At 37.3% G+C, this 22,850-nt stretch overlaps 1 protein-coding gene across 1 annotated transcript in view; it reads left to right on the plus strand.

Annotated features, from left to right (window-relative positions):
* CAB39 (calcium binding protein 39) overlaps positions 1-22,850 on the plus strand; it is a 35,622-nt gene that overhangs the window by 1,263 nt on the left and 11,509 nt on the right. Inside the window, exons 2-3 of the mRNA XM_081329222.1 lie at positions 17,228-17,383; positions 21,840-22,004. Of these exons, the coding sequence (XP_081185348.1) occupies positions 17,270-17,383; positions 21,840-22,004 (279 nt within the window). The 5' untranslated portion in view covers positions 17,228-17,269. The remainder of the gene's footprint in view (positions 1-17,227; positions 17,384-21,839; positions 22,005-22,850) is intronic.

The following is a 22,850-nucleotide window of genomic DNA, read 5'->3' on the forward strand; positions in this document are numbered from 1 at the left end:
AGTGTAAATTTTTGTTTGGAAATTGTAGATCAAGGTCTTCAGAAAATGTTGCTTAATGAAGTTGCTTCTTTAAATAAAGTTTAATGAATATGTTTCAAATCATACAGAAGTTACAAATGTGGACTATAGACAAGCAGATCTAAAAGCTGAGAAATGAAACATAGTTAGATGGATAGAGGGGAAGGGAGAGAGAGAGATCTGAATAAGCTCTTGATCAAATGAGTTCCTCTTTTTCAGTGGAAAAGCTGATAACAAAACTTTCCATGCTGATTAGTGAATGCAAAATAGAAATTTAAAGATGTAAACAATTTCCTTTTTGTTTCTAAACATAGAATAGTTATAAAGTATAAAGAAAAGTATCTTGACCATTTTGAATTATGTTTCCTGATGAAATGTCCTTTTAAACACATTCCAAGAAATGTTAAAAGAATGTTTGTTTTTGATAAGGCTTTATATGACATATGCTGTAAATGAGGCTAATAAATTACTACAGATATATATGAAACTCTTAAAATTCTAAATTTATTTGTGGATACTAAGGAAAATGGGTATAAAATAGAATAGGATTTTTTTATATATTTAGCATTCAAGTTATAATTCATTTATTTTCCCATTGTGATATTTTTAAGAACTTAACAATGCTACATTGCATAGAAAATATAATTGGGTACACTAAATTGCTTAAGTTTTTATCTTTATCTTCAAAAGATATCATTTTTACAAAAATAGCTTATAGCAAAGCAGATGAAGTATTATTTGATGCATGATAATCATTTATTATTTAAGACAAAGATAATGTAACTTCCAAAATTGTTGTCATTTAATAGCATCATTTCTTTTCAGAAAACAAAGATATGTAAATAGTATAGTCCAACTGTAAGAAATTAGTTGATGTAGTTTTTCTTCACTGAATCCTAATAACTTCCAACAAAGCAGTGTTGTTGCTTAATAACGTAAATCAGATACTTTGGTAACAGTTTTAAATATGTAAATTTAACTATCATAGAGTTTCTTAAATTAAGCTCATTTTCTCTCAGTATCAGTACTTCTTCTCTCTCTCTCTCTCTCTCTCTCTCTCTCTCTCTCTCTCTCTCTCTCTCTCTCTCCATCTCCATCCATCCCTGTCTGGTGACATTTGGGACGGCTTTTTATGGGGCTTGAAGGTTGCACTTAGAATGGAGTATTTGAGAAAGCCTCCCTGGCTTTTTGGATAATGGCTATTGTTTCCACTAGCCCTGTAAATATTCATTGCAATTACATGCATTTTGGAAATCACATAACAGCTTACTGTACACCCATGCCTACTGACTGTTTCAGTGTTAAAAGACTCTTAAGAGATTATATCATGTATTACTGTTAGTCACAGGCCAATGACTGGTTCTGTGAAGTTATGTCAAGAATGCTCTACCTCCCTGAAATGTCTAGATTCCTAAGATAAAATGTTTGTTCAGGAGGGAAGAATATTTCTGATTCTGATATGATTGACACTGTTTAATATTTGTTTTTAAAATCATATTTTTACTATACTTTTATTTTAATAAAGCTACTTAGTATCTGTCTAGTTCTGTACTTCTTTAGAAATACTAGTATTTTAAGTAATGTCATGAATTCATGAGTGTAAGACTAATATCTGCAAAGTTAAAAGTCCAATGAAAATAACATCACTAATTAAAACATAGCTCCTAAGATATATTTCCATATGGCCTGTTCCTTTGAGAACAATTTCAAGGCAATTTCTTTAAGTTGGAAATCATCTTACTAATCACACATGTATTTAAATTTTACTAGATTTTTCTTGATATTTAATCAGACTTAGTGTGTATATTACATTAATATGGTAATAATTGTTTGCAGTATATTTGATGGCAAATTAGATTTTCCGCTATTGAAGCCTAAAAGTGAATTTTCAGTATCTTTGTCACATAATCAACTGATTAAGAAAAGAAACTGTGATTGCTCCCTTAATAGAAAAATCCTAGATGCTCATGATGATTTTATGAAAGCTGCTTACTTGCAAATCAAGACTCTAAAATCATGTTGGAAGTAGCGGAATTTTGTTTGGCATCTTGCCAGAAATGTAGGAAATAGAAAAAAGTAGAGAGTATTGGTTTCCCTTTTCATTATTTCAATTTACATTGATTTCTGTAGACTTTAGTCTTTTGCAGCCTGTATATCTCTGATTTTATTTTAAAATGAAACAGTGTAATACTTCTTTGCTACTTGTTTGAGATGATAGTAAGTTTGACTGGTTGGTTTAGAAACCATGACAATGTTGTATGTATATATTTCAGGATCAATTTCTACTTCATATTTCATGGAAAAAAATCTTTTCTGAAGTGTTAATGGTATGTGTGCTGGTCTTTTCATTAGATGGATACCTGTTTTTTAAATTAATAATTGAAGCCCAGCCAGAAATAGCCTAATTCTTTAATTTATATTCTAAGAGGAAATCCAGCAGTTAAAAGATGTATAGTAAGATTTACAATTTGCTTTCAAAATAAAGCATCTTTATTTCAGGAAATGTTTACAGAATAAATATTAAATTAATGAAACTGATTAATTCAGTCATAGTTATTTTTCATAGCAATTTAGGTACTGTAAAATCAGGCAATATTGTGCTACTTATAAATAAATGCTTTAAATGCTGTATATAACAGTTGAACCAGTATAGATTTTTAGGATCAAGTTGACAATTTTGTTATTATATTTTATATTTAATTATTTGGCAGAGTTCCAATTACAGGTGGGATATCTAGAGGCCCTTTCACCCTCTTGTGCAAATAAATGTTCTCTTGTTGAGTATTTAAACAATACCTGATGACTTACTGTACTGAATTTTGGCAACTCTTTCCTGATTGTGCTGTAAGAAACAAAATTCCAGTCATATTAGGGCTGCTTCACGGGACTGTACTGAATCACAGTAGTGTACATTTGTGAATATCTTTTACGCAACATTTTTTTGAATGTTACAGAAAGGATGGAACTTATGCTATTATTTTTGTTTGTTGACAAAACTTAATTTGTAACACGTATTAGCCTAATGCTGATATAATCTTTCAAAATGTGATAGTTTTATATTAAACTTGTATATTATCCTTGCAAACAATCCCAATCTCATTTACAGATTCTTAAAGCATTTCAAAGTAAAGTAAATTGTTGATGTTTGGATTATTTTTATAGTAGGTAGTACTTTGGATGGGGAAGGGAACAAAGTATTTTAGTGTGGGTTGAGCATGGGCATACATGTAATACCTGTCACCTTAAACCAAATGTCTTTATGAGATCATATTGAAGTTCTGGACATTTATCCAATCCCATGAAAAGTAATAGCTTTATATTGAGAGGTGCTTTATAAACACACATTTCTAATGCACACTTACATATTTGTATTATGTATAAAAAGACAACTTTACAGTTAGTCCTTGTTTAATAACCTAATTTTGGTGGCTAAGTGATATCATTAGGTGAAACATCACATGACTGCATTGCTGCATCACATGACTGCATTGCTTAGCAACTCAGTAGTCCTAGTTGTTATTAGGCCAGAACCTCACACTTCTACTGCCCTGCCTCCCTAGTCTCCAATTCCCCTCATTTTCCTATCTCCCCCCCCATCTTTACCCTTTTGGATACTCTACCCTCCACTGCCCCATCACCCTATACTCTATCCTGCACCTTGGCCCTTTGTACTCTTCTCATACCTTGGCCATACCTGCCACCTCCTTTATCTTTGTTGTCTTCTTCCTCTCACTGCTGACAAGGCACAGCTGTCCATTCACAAAGCAGCTACTAGAGAGCCAGAATGTTAGGGATAGCAGGAACATTGGAGTGCAGGACAGAAAAGGCAACAGAACCAAGGGCGACCAGAAGAGTAGTGATGGGGGGAGATAGGCAAGTGAGGAGGGGGGGAAAGCAGAAGTGTACCTTGCAGTACTAAATGCAGGTGGACTGCCAAGCACCTGAATTTTGATCATGTGACCACGGGAGTTGCAACAGTCAAAACTTTGCAGACCAATTGTAAGTAGCATTTATATCTATCATAACTTTAAATAGTTGCTGAACAAACACTAATGACCACCATTTTGACTAATGCCTGCATTTATGACCTCAGTGTCCCTCAGTGTCAGATGATCACCATTATAGTCAATATGAATTGTCCTGTGTCTCAGCTGTTTTTATTCCTTCCCTGCAGAGAGTAAGGGGTTACAAGAGGGTAAGCAGGTATGCAATGGGAAATACACATTGAAATTAATGTGGCTTTTCTCCCCCCACAAAGAGTGGAGAGATTGTCTAAATAAGGAAAAGGGGGTAAAAAGGAAAAACCCAAGTTAAATAAATAGATACATAGTTTGCCTAACTGTAGGCAGTCTCCTGTGTGTGGCTTTGTTTTTTTGGTGGTCTCCTCCCTACTGGCAGAGTGGAGATATTGGAGAAGAAGGGATTTCAAGAGAGAAGGCAGGCACACAATGGGAAATACACCGGGCTGTTTACAAGTGAGCTTGTGGCTGCCAGCCTTGGGCATGCTTGAGCTGCTAGTCTACTGCATTCCTTTCAGTATGTATTCCTTATTGTGTGCCTGCTTACCTCTTAGTAATCCTTTCCTCTCCAATGAATATAAATGCAAACAATTCTTTGCTTGCTTATTATCCCAGAATTTGAATGAGCATTCTAAAGGGTGGGAAGTAGGGAAAAGGAAAGCACAGTTTTGTGATTTCCCATTTATTGATGATTTCACTTAATGATACAGCTGCCAGTCCCAATAGTAGTTGCTAAATGAGAACTACCTATATGCTGCATGTTGTTGATTTAGCTGAAATATTTCTGGACAATGAACAGTTTAAAAAAATACATAAAAATGAAGTAGGATAAATCACAGAATCAAATGTAATGTAACAGAGTTCACCAACATTCCTGGATTTGTGTGTGGGGAGGAAGAAGATGGTTATGCGTGAGCAGCCAGCAAGCGCATGCATGAGCACACAGCTCCATTTGCATGAGTGGCGTGCACATGCGCCTGCCACTCATGGAAATGGAGGATGTTTGTTCGCTGCTCACACAAGTGAGATATGCGTCCGCTCACCAGCCCTTTCCGCAACCTGGTTGCAATCCCCTTATGGCCCACTAGTGGGGCACAGTCCACAGGTATACAACACAGGTATAAAACATCAACACAATCATTTATTTTCTGATGCTAAGATGAATGTCAGTCTAAACTGTAACATGGTGGTGTTTGCTTTAAGAGAAGATTGTCCATGGTAATAAATGTTAGAATAGAGAAGGCCATCTTTTGGCTGATGCCAAATGAATGTCTGCATAATATACCTGTAGGGCCTCTGTAGCAGAGAATGTTCTGTCAGTTGCCATAATCCCACATTGTTGTGCTTCATTGATTGCTAAAAAAACCCCACCCTTTAAATCTGGCCTAGGAACAAGTTCTGTTTGAGAGAATCTGTACTGCGTCATAGTTTTTGTATGTGAACTTTTTATTAGAGATGGGGAGAGTTTATGCAGGTTTATTGACAATAGTTATTTGAGCCAGTCTACAGGTAAAAAAGATCAGAATAGTGCAAGCAGTGAAAGCAGTGGTATTCCCTGTGACACTCTAGGGCAGAGGTTCCCAACCTTTTGGGCACCAGGGACTGGTGCGTGGTTTTGTGTGCTGCCTTTGCTTGTTTGTGCGGACCGGTTGCTGCATGCGGACCGGGGATTGGGGACCCCTGCTCTAGGGAAGCAAAAGCTGGAATTTGAAGTAGGACAGAAAGAATATTGACTCTTTGGAATTTTAGTATTGATGAAGTCTCCCGAAATTGTCATGGACAGCCAAAGAAACAAACCAATGGATCATCAAGCAGAGCAATCACAGAGGTCTTACTCAAGGCACAAATGACCAAAAATTATCTTACTTTGACAGATTATGGAAAACCTAGCTCTCTGGAGAAGGGAATGCTGGAAAAGGTGTAAGGAAAAAGAAGAGGATGACGAACAGCAGGGGGGATAGACTCAGTTATTATGATGATAGGTACATCATTGGAAGACCTGAAGGACAAGGTTAGGCACAGATTCTAATGAAGAACATCTCATAGTTGACAAAGAGTTGATGGCATATAATCAGTGAATTAAAAATTGGCTTGATGGTCATGACTATTTTCACAGATGCTTTATAATCCCAAATGCAATACATTTTCAGATCTTTGAATAGAAATAACTCCTGCACCTGAGTTATAATACTGAGTTATAATATCGCCAGTATTATAAATGTAGCAATTATGAGACTGATAACTTTTTTCATTTTTGTCTACACTATAAATCAGGCAGTTACATGTGGGCCTTTGTGTTCTTCTCTAAATGTCTTAAACCTGTACACATATGGCTCTTTAGGTTGCTATCAGTACTTATGCATTTGAATGTAGCTTATATAATTGCTATTACAAAGTGTTAGACATCAGTTGCAGATAGCTTATTGATTAGAACCATTCCTTAGGCGAATAAAATGAGGATAATTTACATCTTATAAAATTGTTCAGAATTTCTAAAAGATCTAATTATCCATAAATTACATTAATTATAATGGCCATTATACCACAATCAGTTTCAAAAGCTGCATTATTGTTGTACGTGCATTGGAAATACAAAGTTATTTCAGTAACTGTATTCTTTTAATATTTATTTGAAAGTGTTAATGAAGACATAGGAGTGTCAATTTATGTATCCATTTCTCTTGGTTAAATAATAATTGACTTAAGTGTAGAGCAGATATGGGCATTTTATGGCCTGTGGGCCACATCCGGCTCTTTGTCCCTATCCAGACACAGGTGGGGGTGGGGGCAGTGGTGGCAGCCCTCCACAATGTTCCAGTTTCTCTCTTTTTTTTTATTTAAAAAGTTTTACAATACATTTTGACTTTAATCCCCCCCTCCCCCACCCCCACCCAACCCTCCCTATCCCTCTCCCCCATTCCCTCCTCCCCCCCCCCCGACTTCCCAGAGCTAAATACAGGGTATAAAATCAAAAAACAAACATAAGCACCCCTATGTTATCAGCAATAAACTATTAATTCTATCTCCCTCTAGCTCATATAAAATGAATACAAACAATATTAATATTACAAATAAAGTAAAAAAGAAAAAGAGGAAAACAGAAAAAGAGCTTTACTCAGAATAGATTTTCTTAATCCCAGTCCTTATTCATATTAATTTCAAAAAAAAAGAAAAAAAACTTTCACCTACTATTTACATTCTCCAACCTTTCTCTAATTTCTAAACAAATTCTCAGTTACGCGCCAAAAGCGCCTATCTCTATTAACCTTAATAATCTCCAACCAAACTAAACTATGATCAAAAATAATTCTTGCATGTATCACGCCAAATGTCTCGCAGTTCCAAATCATCCTTGAGTTCAAATAAAAAGAGTAAAAAAAAAGGTTTAAGCAGTCTGTAAGACAACTTGTTGTTAATTAGGAGCTTGCATACCCATTCTTAGTTCAACACATACTTTTAGTCCATAACCCTAATATACTTTTCTAACAAGCAAATAACATCAATCTTAAATTGTGTTAAATATTAAAAAAAACTTTCTTTCTCCTCTATGATAAATTTAATCCATTGACATTCTAATTTAAAAATTTAATCACCAATCTTAACACTCCAAAGCTTTTGGAGCACGTCTGTCATGACCCCCAAAACTTCTTTGGACCGCGCCCCTCCCACAGCTTCACTGTAAGTACACTTTGGAGATTCCATAACTTTCTGCTGGTCTTGCTCTTGCTCTCGTCTCGCTCTTCTTAGGGCGGCACGCGTCATCCTCTGGCCTCCTGCAACATCCGATGAAACTGTATCTTGATCGCCTCCAACACCATTGTCCTCTATCTGTCTATCTGCAACATCTTGAAGCTTTCCCTCGCCGTATCCCTTTACAGCTTCCAAAAATGATAGGGGGGTTGCTTTTAACACATTGCTATAAAAATCACGTACCTGGGCCACAGTAACCAGACGATGTCTTTTACCTTCATGCGTCACCACCAGTCCAACTGGAATCTCCCATCTAAACTTAATATCACATTTCTTAAGTTCCTGTACAAGAAATGCAAAATCTTTCCTTCTCCTTAAAATCTTCGGAGGAATCTCTTTTAAAACCAAGACTTCTTGCTCAGCCACTACCAATTTAGTATCATAAGCAGCTTGAATGACTTCATCTCTAATTACTCTCTTTGTAAAATAGACCACCACATCTCTGGGTAACTTCCTCTGTCTTGCAATCCATGAATTTACACGAAAAATTTTGTCCATATTTCCCTCAATTTCAGATGCTGGCTGGCCCAATACCCCTTCCAGAGCCTCAGAAATCAGCTGCTTTAAATCTTCTTTACAATTCTCCTTTAAACCCCTGATTCTAATAGCATACTGCATCTGATGATACTGAACAAGGCTCAATTCTCCGTCCATTTTATCCCTTATATTTTCATTTTCTAATACCTTTGCTTCTAATATAGAGTTCTTTTGACTGAGATCCTTCACTTTTACATCCAGCTGTTGCACACATTCAGCTACAGATTCAATCATAGACAACATGTCCACCCTCATTGCTCTAAACTTCTCTTCCATCTTCTTCTCCAATTTCTCCATTTTCTCCTCCATTTTCTCCTCCAGCTTTTTCAACTTTTCATCCATCATGTCAGACATCAATTGTGAATGCTTTCCAAGAGCATCTTGTAAATCCTTAAGCGTCAATGCCGGAGGAGGTGCAGGAGGAAGCAAAGCTTGCAATGAGGTCTGTTGCACCAGGGAAGACCCCGCACTCCGAAGAGCTTTAGAAGTTTTAGCCGCCATCTTCCCCCACTTTCACTTATTGCACACTTTCACTTTAAAGCTATAAAATCCATTGAGCTAGAGAGTAAAGATAAGAGTCCACATCACCTTGACCTCCTGTACCGCTCTGCCTGCATCTTGACAATCAAAAGTATTTCCTTTTGGCAGGGGTGGTTGCTAACGCCTGGCTCTGCTCCATAAATCCCGGAGCAGGGGCGCTGCGCAGCTCGGAGCAACCCAGGCTTCGGGGGGGGCTCAATCCTTCAGCCGCCCAAACTCTCAGCTCAGGCGGCCCCGGAGAGCTCAACCCCTACCTGGGGCCTCACCCCCTCCTCTTCTCCCGAGGAGGGGGCTTCAAATCCATCTAAACAGCTGATCGGCGCTGTTTACGATGGAAAAACACAGCTGCGGAGCGGGCAGCCCGAAAACGGCTGTCTTCGGCGTTGCGTCGCCACGGGAAGTCAATGTTCCAGTTTCTCATGTGGCCCCCTGGGAATATTAATTGCCCACCCCTGCTGTAGAGAATAAGGCAGATTACCTTGACAGAGATTTGCAATTTCCTTTGCTAAGGTGATACACTATAAAACACTTTTTAAGTCCAGAACATCCAGGTAACATTCAAAACAAGCTCAGACAGACACCTCCCTAATTCAGTAACTTACCAGAAGTTGGAAGACGTACAACATAATCAAACTTACAAGATTTTGTTATTATAAAAATAAAAAATAAATAATCATTTTTGTGTTCCTGTACAGTTGATTTATTGGTCTGGTGTACCTAGTGAGGCTGACAGGGACTTTTGCCATATCAATCAAATATTTAATGATCCTGGTCACTTAAGTAATTTGAAAAAATCAGCTTTATTCTGTTGCCTTTGCTAGATATTGCTTGAATAATATAATAGTTTAATAAAAAATTGTGCCTACATACATGTTTCCCAAAACATATCTTTATCCCTTTTCTCCTTGTATGAGGCTGTTCAAAATGTTACCCAGTTTGGTTTGCTAATACAGTAAGGTTATCTAGAGATAGATTTGTCAATGTAGCAATGTACTTTTGTCGTTTGCACAGCAGCAGTTCCATTTATGGTTCCAACAGTTGTGATATGATATTAGTAGGATGTAGCTATTAGCTAGGGGCAATTGTTTGCCATAGGCAACCAAAACATTTTGAATAATTAGATTTCATGATTGAAATGAAGTTTTGTCATGCATAATTTCTTTTGAAACTAGTGCTTTTTGCAACTTACATGTCTGGCTCCACAGTGTCTAGGGAAGCTAAACGATGTGCTTTGTAAATCAGTTACAATGGGTGTGTTTGAAGCAATCTAATTTAGGGACATAACACTTTAAAATAACAAAATATTGAAACTGTGGAATTTATGGCATCCTCTTTGTCATGAAAGACTCAAGTAGCCTTTTTGTGTGCTAAAATAGTATGCAAATTCCTTCTGCACTTAATATGGAACTGTTGCATTATTTTCTCCTTCTCACCCACACTAAATATGAATTAAATAATTCTATAATTATTTCTTCTAGAATAGTCTTTTATATAATTATACTTCTAGAATTGTCTTTTGCATTGCACTATGAGTATTGGAATAATGTTCAGTTACAGAAACACTTGTATTTTATTTCCACAGTCTCTCTGATACTAAACATGCAAATTAGAAACATTCCTTTATCATCTTCAGGATTGAAATATGCAGAAAATATTTATATTGCTAGTTGAAATTAAATTTTCCAGCTGGGAAGCAATACAATTTATAAATACAGTCCTTGATTGACGACCCTCAATTGGGACCGGAATTTCCATTGCTAAGACAAGGCAGTTGTTAAATGAGTCATGCATGATTTTGTGACATATTTTTGCCATGGTTGTTAAGTGAATCACTGCAGCTGTTAAAGTGAATTGCATGCTCGTTAAGCAAATCTGTTTCCCCCCCCCCTTCTGTGCTTATTGGAAGCCAGCTGGGAAGGTCGCAGATGATGATCACATTAGGCTAGGATGTTGTAACCACGTGACTTTGGTGATGCTGCGATGGTCATATGTGCAAGGACCAATTGTAAGTCATTTCTTTCCATGCTGTTGTAACTTTACTAAAGATTTGGTTGTAATTCAAAGACTACCTGTATTTATGTAGTTTTGCTTCAAGTTTTTAAAAGGGTTTTCTGACACTATGGAATACTTTTATAATCTTCAATTAGCTTGCAATGTGTAGATAAAGTTTTAATTAGCAAAAGTATTTACTTCTATTATAAATGAGATTTCATTCAATTATGTGAAGTGAACACATCATTTAGTGTTAGGTTATATTAATTTGGGCAATATGAAAAATAATATATTTGCTTTTAACGTCACCAAGACCTGTATTATAAAATGCTATAGTTCTTTTATTTTTAAAATGAGTTAAAATGAAGATGGGGAATACAACATATTGAAGTTGTGCTTATATTATGGTAGATAATTAATAGGTTTTTTCCATGTCAATCAAGATTTGAATGAAATTGTGAAAGAGACTTGACAAGTACATTGATTATGCAGAAAAGTATTTTACTTTGTTGAATTGTTAAAATGATTTGAAAGAACTTGATACAATGTTATATATTTAATTATGTTGATTGAAGTTGAAGGAATAATTCAATCAAATTGTCATTGAATTAAAGCTTCCCAGAGTCATATTAATAACTTTTTGGGTTCTCTAGGTATTATCCTTCAAAGCAGAATAACATGATAATTAAAACTGTTACTGTTTGATTAATAAATATAATGAAAAAAATGTCAGCATCCTTGTAATATAAATACTTAAACAGTTGGTATTTACATAGATTATGCAAAGGATGACAAATACCAAACGTGCACTGAGTACATTGCCATTAATCTATGTAATTATGGTGTATAAATTATAATTTCAATCTATGTCCTTATTTGGTGTAGGCACCAAGCTTGAAACTGGGAGATTGTGAATTTTAGTCCTGCCTTAGACACAAAGCCAGCTGGATGACCTTCACCCAGACAGTTTATCAGCCCTAGAAAGCAGGCAATGGCAAACCACTTCCAAAATCTTGCCAAGGAAATTGCAGAGATTAATCCAGGCAGTCTCCAGGAGTCAAATCTGATTTGAAAGCTTAAAAAAAAATCCACACTCCCCAAAGTCCTAATTAGTTTAGTTATTGTGCAAAGGGTATCATAACAATAGCCACCATTTTCATGCATGCACATAGTATATGATTAAGGATATATGAAAACCAATATATGCAAGGGTTCATGGAACAGATGAGAACAGATTGTAGTGACCAGGTAATTGAATTTTATTATTTAAATGGACCCTTATAGTTCTGATTCTATAAATTGGCTTCTTTTAATCTGTCGTCATTACATGCATTATACATAACAAACCAAAGACATTTCTTTTGGTGGTGTAGCGGCATTTGATGATGTGCATTTATTGAATAAAGTGACTTAAAAGTTACAGCTTGTGCCTTTCTATAAGGGCTAAAATGCTTTATTCTTGTCTTGTTGAATATTATTGGTATTCTTATATTAGCAATTAGAGAATATATGAAAAAGCGTCTATTCTTCTTTGTTGTGCATTATACTGGTAGCCCAGCATGTTTGTTTCAAGATCAAAGTTACTTGCTTTGGGTTTACATGTGTTACTGAATGAAAAACAATGCAAGGAACTGTATCTTTGCCAGTATTATCACGTGATCACCATGAATACTATCATTGTGTTAGCATTGTCATCTGCCAGTTAACATTTAAAGCTAGATTAGTAGCTGCTATTACTGTAGCTATTTAGTGGTATAACGTGTACATTTCTGCCCATCAGTGTCAGAACATTTCAGCTTTAGGCTTGTTTATAGTTTAATTATATCATGTGTCTTGGATGCATCATAATTTGGAAATTTTATAATAGAAATAATTAGCTGTGAATTCATAGATTGAAAGTAAGGTCCTTCATGATTTTAAAACACAACAAAGCATATCCAATTCAATGTTATATTGATTATACATTCATTTTAGGCATAAATTATCAATTGTATTGTGTTTAAAAATCAGTTAAAAAGGGTGGTATAGTCTCAAGCTCTTAGAATGATGACATTGGGCTTTGACAGAATTTATGAAATCTCCCCACCCACCTGGGCTGGACGCAGGCCCAAGATCTGTGGGTACCTAGCCTGGCCCAAAGGACCCGTTGGAGCGGGAAGGATAGGTGGGCGGGAGCAGTTGCCATCTCCCTGTGGTTGTAAGGACTGGCTAAGTGCCTGAATTTTCATCACATGACCATAGGGCACTACAGTAGCCATAACTCCTAGTGCAGATCATACAGGTATTCTTTGACTTACAACCATAATTGGGGGCAGAATTTCTGTTGTTAAGCAAGACGTTTGTTGACTTGCATCCTATTTTACAACTTTTTTGCCCTGATTGTTAAGTGAGTCACTATAGCTGTTAAGTGAATCATGTCGCTGTTAAGCTGATCCAGCTTCCCTGGTTGACTGCTTGTTGGAAGCCAATTGGGAAGGTGATGAATGGTGATTACGTGTCCCTGAGGACACAACCATCATAAATATATGCGGTTGCCAAGCACCCAAATTTTGATCACCTGATCATGTGGATTGTCAAGCCCCATGGGCTTGCCAGTTCAGGGAAGGGAAAGGGAGACAGCCGAGGGAGCCCGCGGTTGGACGGCAAGCTGCTGATGTCATTGCCTGACGACCAGGGAATCCCCCTTTGCCCGGGAATCCCTCTGCCTGACCGCCGAGCAGCTGAGGCTCCTGGCTGCATGCTGGGCTGCTGGAGATGATGCTGGAGAGGGGAGGCGGAGGCCAGCAATGCTGGTTTTAGGGACGGGCGCCAGATGCTGACTGGTTGAATGGGGGGTGGAGCTAAGGGAATTGCCGGTATATAAGGCACTGGGAGCAAGTCACTCCCAGTGCTGACTTTATTTGCTGTTATTCGCCGTCAATAAACACTGGTCAGGACGTTCCTGACTAGCCAGCTACCTTGTTGACCATCATTTATCATTTGTGGAACCAGGGCTGGTAAGGACTCTGACATGGATGCTGCAGTTGTTGTAAGTGCGAGGATCTGTTGTAAGTCAGTTTTTTTTCAGTGCTGTTCTAATTTTGAACTGGTTGAATGTCAAGAACTATATTTTCCTTTGTTCAGTATCATAGTAATTTTGAATGGTTGCTAAATGAATGATCCAGGACTACCTGTACATTTAATTTTCATTTTTCCAGCATTTTATTTTTCTGTTTCCCTCTTTTGACATTGTACAAAAGTTGCTGTCTAAATGGGGATCATATAACTAAACATAGAACCCCATTATCGCTATAATAGCTCTAAAGTAATTAACACTTAGTTGTTTCATTATTACCCTTTAAATAGTTCTGTTTGTTAATTAATTCTGAACTACTAACTGTTCCTAATTCTAGTTTTATGAATCAAGCATATACAGGTAGTCTTCCACTTACAACAGTTCAAAATTAAGTGGCACTGGAAAAAGTGACTTAATGATGTTTTTTACATGACCATTGCAGCATCCCCAGGTCATGTGATCAAAATTGAGATACTTGACAACTGGCTCATATTTATTATGTTTGCAGTACCAAGGTCATGTAATCAGCTTTTGTAACCTGACGAGCAAAGTCAATGGGAAAGACAAATTCACTGAACAACTGTGTTACTAGAAAGGTCGTAAAATGGGGCAAACGTACTTAACAAATGTCTCACAAAGCAACAGAAATTTTAGGCTCAATTCTGGTTGAAAGTAGAGTACAAGCTGTATGTGAGTCTCAAAAATATATACTGTATAATATTATTGGTAGGAATAACAGACAATCTATAATGGACTGCTGAAGGAAAGTCAGAATGAGAATATACAGTACATAGAACTTCTTTTTCACAATACTGTAAACTTAGATTTATATCAGTAGTTCAACTTTAAACAAATTTCCAGAACTCCTTAGTTTTGCTAACTTGGAAACTGAATCAGTATGAATCATAAACAAGCAGTATGTTGTTCCTTTCTACTACTGTATAATGATCTTACTTTAAAAGGCCATAAATGCATGTAAAATATTTGAAGGAATTATTGAAATGTGTAAATAGGTCTGGGGCAGTTTTGGGACTCCTTGGCATGCTGCAACTTAGGGGTTTCTTGGCATGCCACAGCTCTGGGGCTGTAAACCCCCCCTGAGCCATGGCATGTAGCCGCAGGTGCCCCTGGAAGCCCCAGCTGTCCCAGCCCAGTCCCAGTCATTCTTGCCACCTTGCGCTTCAAAGTCCTTGCATCTGCTGCCTAACTGACCTTCATATGTTCTTGCTCCTGATGATGGTGAGATATGCCTGGCTGCAGCTTTGTAAGCCAACTTCCACATATTTTTCAAGGAAACTGCAATCTTAGGAAGAAAGTCTTGTGCAGCCAATACCTACCTTGAAAAGGACTTGGTCAGCAGTGGGACAAGATGATGGAAGTCAACTAAGCTAGCAGGAGCCATTGTGCACAGGTGGCCAAAGGGAATAAGTGGGGAAGATGGGGAGGGGGGGAGTAGAAGCACCTTGGTGGTCCTAAGTGCGGGTGTGGGCTAAGGGCCTGAATTTTGAGCACATTATTGCAAGAGCACTGCAGTGGCCTTTAACTTTGTGCATGGGTGGAAAGTCCTTTTGTTCAGCCCTGCCGTAACTTCAAATGGTTACTGGACAAATAGTTTTAACTCGAGAACTATATGTAATTTTGAAAGCCAAATGGAGCCATTGTTTAGGAAAAATACACTTTAATCTTTTTTCTTTGATTGAAAGGCACATCTGGCGGTCTGCATCACGCACCTCCCGCCCTCCTCACCTCCCCTACTCCGCCTGCTGCTGGAGGGCTGGCCTGGTATTCACAGAGTGCGCCGGTCGAGGGGCTGGCAGGCTCTGGCTGCTGACGGACACCATCAGCCCCCATGCACTCGCTGGCCTCTGTGTGCGAGGGCCGATGGTGTCAGGCAGCAGCCGCCCTGGCCCATGCCTCGCCTTGCCCCGTGCCAATGGCACCCTTGGCCTGCCCCTTGTTTTGCCTCAACTCACCCCACAGGAGAAGCTTCCTGCCCACCGCCTTACCTGCCAGAGTCCCCCTGGATGTCCCCCAACCCTGTCCAGCCCCCCCCATAGGCGTCCTCCCCATTGAACAATGGCAGGGTGGCCACACCCACCCACTCAGCTGTGACCACTGGAGCCATGCCCACCCAGTGGACCATGCCCACCCAGCACCCCTGAGGGCACCACAATGCTTATGTGGCCCTCAGTGAAATTGAGTTTGACACCCCTGGAATAGAGGCAGCCAACCAAACCTAATTCCTGTGGAAATGCTTGAATTCCACCTCCAGAAGCTCCCAGCCAGCCTTAACCATGTTAGTTCAGATTTTTAAGGACTAACTAGGCAATTACATTTTGCTTCCTGAGTACATTTCATGGGGCAGCTATGTTCCCTTAGCCTTCACCAAGCTTTTTTTTTGTAAATAGCCTTTCAGCTTTTTGTAAAAAAACTGTTTTTGCTCCCAGTCATAAAATAACAAGGGATTAATTATTAAATAGCACTTTCACCTACTTGGATGCTGAAAAACTAATTAAATAAATTCAGGTTGAACTTGATTCCTGTGCCGATATCCTTACAGATAATATATCTTTTCAGCAACAGTGTGGAAGTGATTTTCCATTGCCTTCTCCCAGGATGCCTCCAGACATGGAATTCTCTGGAACTGTCTTGCTCAGTTACTAATGAAGCCTGATCCTACTTAGTTTCTAAAACAGATAAATTTTGAGTAGGAGCTACCACCTGTATATTTTATAAAATTGAAAAAACAAACTGCAAAAATTGTGTGGAACTGTTCTATACCAGCTCCCCCCCCAACCTTTTGTGTTCCATGGAGGGCTTTTTTTTCTGTGGGCCATGGAGACGTGGTTTTGCTTACTGCCTGTATCCTGTGCGTGCATGGATGGGGCTTCGCTTGCTGGCACGGCCCGGTTCCTGGTGGGCCTCTGACTGGTGCCGGTTCACAGTTGGTTGGTTGGGGACCCCTCTTCTATAGGGATAATATTTTGCATATTTAAGATGGCTCTAATCTGTAGTTTAAAGCATTTGGTCTGCAGGTGGTTTTTGGAAAGTTTATTGCCCAAAACGTTAAAAAAGTCAGAACTGTTTTGTATCTGTAAAATATTAATTTGAAAATTAATTAATTTGGACAGGCTAAATTCTAATTTTTATAGAGGTTCCTAACTTCTGTGGAATTAAACTTATACACTCCATGCATTTACTTCAGTGTTCTGCGGCAATTTGAAGCTGAAAATCTCAGGCTCAATTCAGCTTTTTTGTATCCAGGTGTTACATGCTTTCTTTACTACTCTTAACTCTCTCCCTTCTTAATTTTTAGGTAAAAGACTTCTAGAAGAAAAGACACTTGTCGTTTGCAAGCATGCCATTTCCCTTTGGCAAATCACACAAGTCTCCTGCAGACATAGTGAAGAATTTGAAAGAAAGTATGGCAGTTCTAGAAAAACAAGATATTTCTGACAAGAAGGTAGAAAAGGTAAAGTTTACATTTTCTTTTTATGGAACTGTCCTGGAGGGATTGTTTAGTGGTACAAATTTTCCCAAGCACTTTTGTTAATCCTCAGCAGCAGTATCTGTTGTTTTGTTTTTGGCAAATAATGATTATAACCTTTGTAGCAGGACATTACATGGGAAATGTACTTCTGCTGAAGCTTTTACAACTCTTACTAATTTGTTATCAGCATTATTTTAATAACATTTATATTTTTTCTTTGAAACTTTTCTCTGTTCCCAGATTAACAAACAAAAACTATTTCAACAAAAACTTTCTTTACTTTCCCATCTGCATTTTCACTGTCGCCTGATTTTCTTAGTTTATACCCCACTGTTCATTAATCTATCATTAGTTTATTAATCTACCAGAATTATTATTTGCCTAATCTACTTCTCAGTTTAAATGGTAACTTTATGTTCACTAAACATTTCCCTGGACTAAATGCCTAGAAGTAGTAATGATGAAGGAAGATTTTGTTGTCATAATGCAGTATTTAAATTGCAATACTTTTGAGTTAGACCTTGAATCCTTCACATGTGGTTCTTGCTTAAAATATTTTTCTACAACAATAGTAGTTTATGAATGGTCATTTAATGACCATTTGAAGTTATAACAGCCTAGAAACAGTGCTTTACTGCCCATAAAGCACTGCCTAACTTTTCTGCCCCTCCCTGCAATCACATGACTTTTGGGACAATGGATTTACATAATGACCATATGATTCAAACTTATGATTGCATGATTTACTTAATAACCATGTAAAAACAGTAAATTGTTTCTAGTCATGTGGGTGCCTCAACTTATGACCACAACAATTTATGACCAAAAATTGGTCCCGATTGTGGTCATGTCAAAGACTATCTGTATTCTCTTTCACTTTTCAGAAAGAGGAGTGGTTGATTAACTGTTTCTTAGTTTAAGAACTTCACTTCCATCTGAGTGCAGAGGTTTCCTTCATATCCTGCTTCAATTTTGGGAAGCAAGAGAAAATCTATATACTCATTTTTTTATTACAAGAAAAATATGTATTCTGGCATGACCACTTAAGTACATAAAGACAAATGGATTTTTTTAAAAGAATTATTTCAGGAGATAGCTAACATTACTTATATATTTTTAGTTTTTCTCCAGTAGCTAGTGAAGATAGAGTTATAGTGAAATAATTGTTTTCAGAATTAAGAATTCAAATTCTATAATTATATGTTATTTAAATATTTTTGTTGAATTGTTTTAATTTTATATGCATTTTATTATATTTGTTTTATATGTACGCTGCCAAAAGTCACATGATTGAAGCAGTATAAAATCTAATAAATAAACTTCATTGAAATTTAAATTTATCATACTTTATAAAGCATGGATTGCCCATAGAACTTGGGCTAACAAAACAATTTAAATGATTAAGCTTATTTTCCTGCATATATGAAGCAGGGGAAATAACCAGAGGTCATTTTACTCTTTTGAATTTATAACTCAGAATGCAGTCATATAACCATATTGCACTCCCCTGACTTTCTCATGGTAATTCAATTACAAATCTATACAACTGATGCATTTGTATAATTTTTATGCAGTGCAATTTCTTATGCAGTTTTCCTCAACATTTATTGAAAGAAGCCAAGAATAAACTGTAGTTTGAGTCTGGTTTAGTAAGAGACAAGCTAATATCCTGACTTGAACATAATAAGCAAAGGACAAGGTCTTTTTGTTTTTGGTTTAAATTATACACCTTGAAGGAGCCTTTTCTTGGGATTTTGGGTGCAGAATCCTAAATAGTTGCATTTAATGGCTGGTATATTAGGGTGACTATTTGTCTACTTCTGAATATATGTTGATCTAATTCTATCTTTTTGGTTAACCTCAGCATTTATTTTAAATGGGCAATGTCCTTGTGGTGTATATAATTACTCTTAATGCTATAAATAGTCAACTGTATGAACTTAATTAACAGTCTGTCTCCTCTTTCTGCCTGACATTTTTAACCTTCCAAGAGATTATGATAACTGGTTTTTTAATATCCTTCAGACATCCAATATCTCATCACTAAGCCACCCTAATGTCCCTAAAATAATGCCTATTGGTCCTACCAGTCTGGTTTCCTTTCCCTTTCATAGAATCTTAGGGCTGGAAGACACCTTTGAAGGTCTTCTAGTCTAATCCCCTATTCAAAGCAGGTGTTCTGACAAATGTTTGTCAATCTTTTCTTGAAAACCTTTAGTGATGGAGCACCCACAACTCCGGGAGGCAAGCTGTTCCAGTGATTAATCATTCTCAATGTCAGGAAATGCTTTCTTATTTCCAGGTTGCCTCTCCCTCTGATGAGCTTCCATCTATTGCTTCTTGTCCTACCCTAAGTACTATGGAGAATAAATTGTCATCACTTCAAGTAATGGAAGACTCTTGTGTCTTCCCTGAGCTTTCTCTTCATTAGCCTAAACATAACTAGTTCTCACAACCATTGATTGTATAATTTAGATTCCAGAATCCTTATCATCGTGGTTGCTCTCTTCTGCATTCTTTCTAGGACCTCATTATGTTTTGTGTCATGATGATGAGAACTGGACACAGTATTCCAAATGTGGCCTCACTAGTGTAGTATAGAGCAGTACTATAATTTTCCATGATCTTGATGCTATTCCTCTGTTGATGCAGCCTAGAACCAGCTTTTTTGGCAACAGCAGCACCCTGCTGACTCATACATAAGCTATGATCCACCTAGATCCCTCTCACAATTACTACGGTTGAGCCAAATACCTATTCTATACTTATGTATTTGGTTTTTCCTGCCTAAGTGCAAGATGTTATTTTCTCACCACTGAACTGCATCTTGTTGGATAGGACCAATGATCAATCTGTCAAGGTCCTTCTGAACCTTGAGCCTATCTTCTAAAAGTATTAGCACTTCCTCCCAGCTTGGCGTAGCCTATAAATTTGATGAGTTCCCTTTCTGTTCCCTCATCTACATCATTTATGCAGATATTGAAGAGCACCGGGCCCAAAGAGAACTTTGAGGTGCCCACTTCATGCTTCTTTCCATGTAGATGTAGTTCCATTGAGGATTGCCTAGTCTACATTGTTCTGTATTGCCAAGAAGTAGGCTGTGGTTTACTACGTCAAATGTCTTACTGAAGTCAAGGATACTATATACATAGCATTTCCCTGATTCACTAATTTAGTCACTTATTTAAAGAAGCCAATAAAGCTTCTGTTTTTAGCAAACCCATGCTGGCTTTCAGTAATTGCCTTCTTCATTTCTAAATGCTCACATTTCTCTCTTTCTTTTCTGGAGAATTGAGCTTTGTGACAGGATATACCCAGCAAAACAGCTGGGAATATGCAAGCTTTTCCAAGGTGACCATTTTGTGACATGTATGATAAAACTAAATGTATTTAAGTGTGTAATACTTAAATACTGACTTTGTAATAATGCCGCTTGCGGGTGGGTGTGAAAGCCCTAACAAGCAGGCATATACATAGAATGAAGGCTACTGCTAAGCTTGTAAGCCGCCGTGAGTCTTCGGAGAAGGGCGGGATATAAATGTAATAAAAAATAAATAAATAAATAACTTGGTCACCTGGTTTTTTACAGGCTATGACAGTCAAAAAAAATATTTAGCAAGCATGTTGTAAAGATATGTAAAATGGGTATTCTAGTAGTCAAGGGAATCTTTTACAGGTTCCTAAATAAGAAACTTCATAATAAAAAAGGTGTGATTCGGAAGTATTTTATGGGTTTTCAGAAAAGGAGCGTGGCCTAAATGAGATATCTTCAATTCCAGAATTTGTTCAGCTTAATATCTGGGAGATCAGAGGTGCTTTTCCAAAAAGTAACTGGAATTTCTTGTTTTATTTTTCCTTGAAAACATTTCACTTCTCATCTAAGAAGCTTCTTCAGTTCTGATGTTTGAGAATGTCCATAGACATGTGGGAGATGTTTTTACAGTGATAAGGATGCTACTGTTACGATAAATTACACCCCATAACTTTGGAATCTGATTATTTTTGCAGTGATATGGTCATATTGAATTTTGGGGGTTGCTAAATGAATTATTTTTGAAAAATTGTAAAGGTAGTAAGGATTTAATTCAAGAGGTATGTAACAGTTGCTTTTGGAAATACAGTCTTATCTATTAATCATACTATTTAATGACTAAATATGTTATTTCACATTGATTTTATGATATTTTGTAATGTTAGTGAATCTTTATATATGTGTATGTGTATATGTATATATGTATATGTATATAAAATATTATATTTCCCTTTCTGATGTTTTTTTGTCAATTTATTTGCTTTTTTTATTTTGATCACATCTTTTTTCTTTGTATCTTCAGTAAAGGTTTGTTAAGATAAATTTCAAAACAAATGAAAAAAGTAGTAAAATTAGTAAGCAAATGATTTTCAGTTTTAAAAGTAACTAGCCTTTTTCCTTGTGCAGGCTACCGAAGAAGTTTCAAAAAACCTAGTTGCCATGAAAGAAATCTTATATGGCACCAATGAAAAGGAACCTCAGACAGAAGCTGTAGCTCAGCTTGCTCAAGAACTATACAACAGCGGTCTTCTTAGCACCCTAATAGCTGATCTACAACTCATTGATTTTGAGGTAGGAAAATATGTACTAATGATAATTTCAAATTTGAATTTCATCAAAAATAATTACCAGAATAGATTATTTTTTTCTAATCTCCATGCGTGGAATGTGGGGAGAAATTGGTTTCCTGCTAGATTTATGGATTATTCCTTGCAGCTATTTGAAGGTTTTTTTTTTTGAAAACTAAACTAATTCATGACTGTAACAGCTGAAAGAAACCACATTGATGTCTTTTTGGATATAAAAGGATTTCTTCGTACATATAGTTGTATAAGATTATGAAACATACACTGTTTGTCAACAAAAACTGACAGCCCTAGAACATTCCAGAGCTGACAAGTAATTTGCATAGTTGGGAACCCACTGAGGCCCATGGAAAGTTGAAGGATTCATACAAAAAAAGAAGAAAAACTCCAGTAATAAGTTGAATGAATCTCTTTCCCAGAACCTGAATAGGCCTATTAATTCCATATGGCTATTCTATAAATAAGGGACGCGGTGGCTCAGTGGGTTAGGACGCTGAGCTTGTCGATCAGAAGGTCGGCAGTTTGGCGGGTCAAATCCCCAGTGCCGCGTAACAGAGTGAGCGCCTGTTATTCGTCCCAGCTTCTGCCAACCTAGCAGTTCGAAAGCACGTAAAAATGCAAGTAGAAAAATAGGGACCACTAAGGTGGGAAGGTAACAGCGTTCCGTGCGCCTTTGGCGTCTAGTCATGCCGGCCACATGACCACGGAGATGTCCTTGGACAAGCGCTGGCTCTTCGGCTTTGAAACGGAGATGAGCACCGGCCCCTAGAGTCGGAAACGACTAGCACGCATGTGCGGGGGAACCTTTACCTTTACCTTTTATTCTATAAAT

This window comes from Vipera berus, assembly GCF_964194415.1.
Source record: "Vipera berus genome assembly, chromosome: 5".
Taxonomy (NCBI): Eukaryota; Metazoa; Chordata; class Lepidosauria; order Squamata; family Viperidae; genus Vipera; species Vipera berus.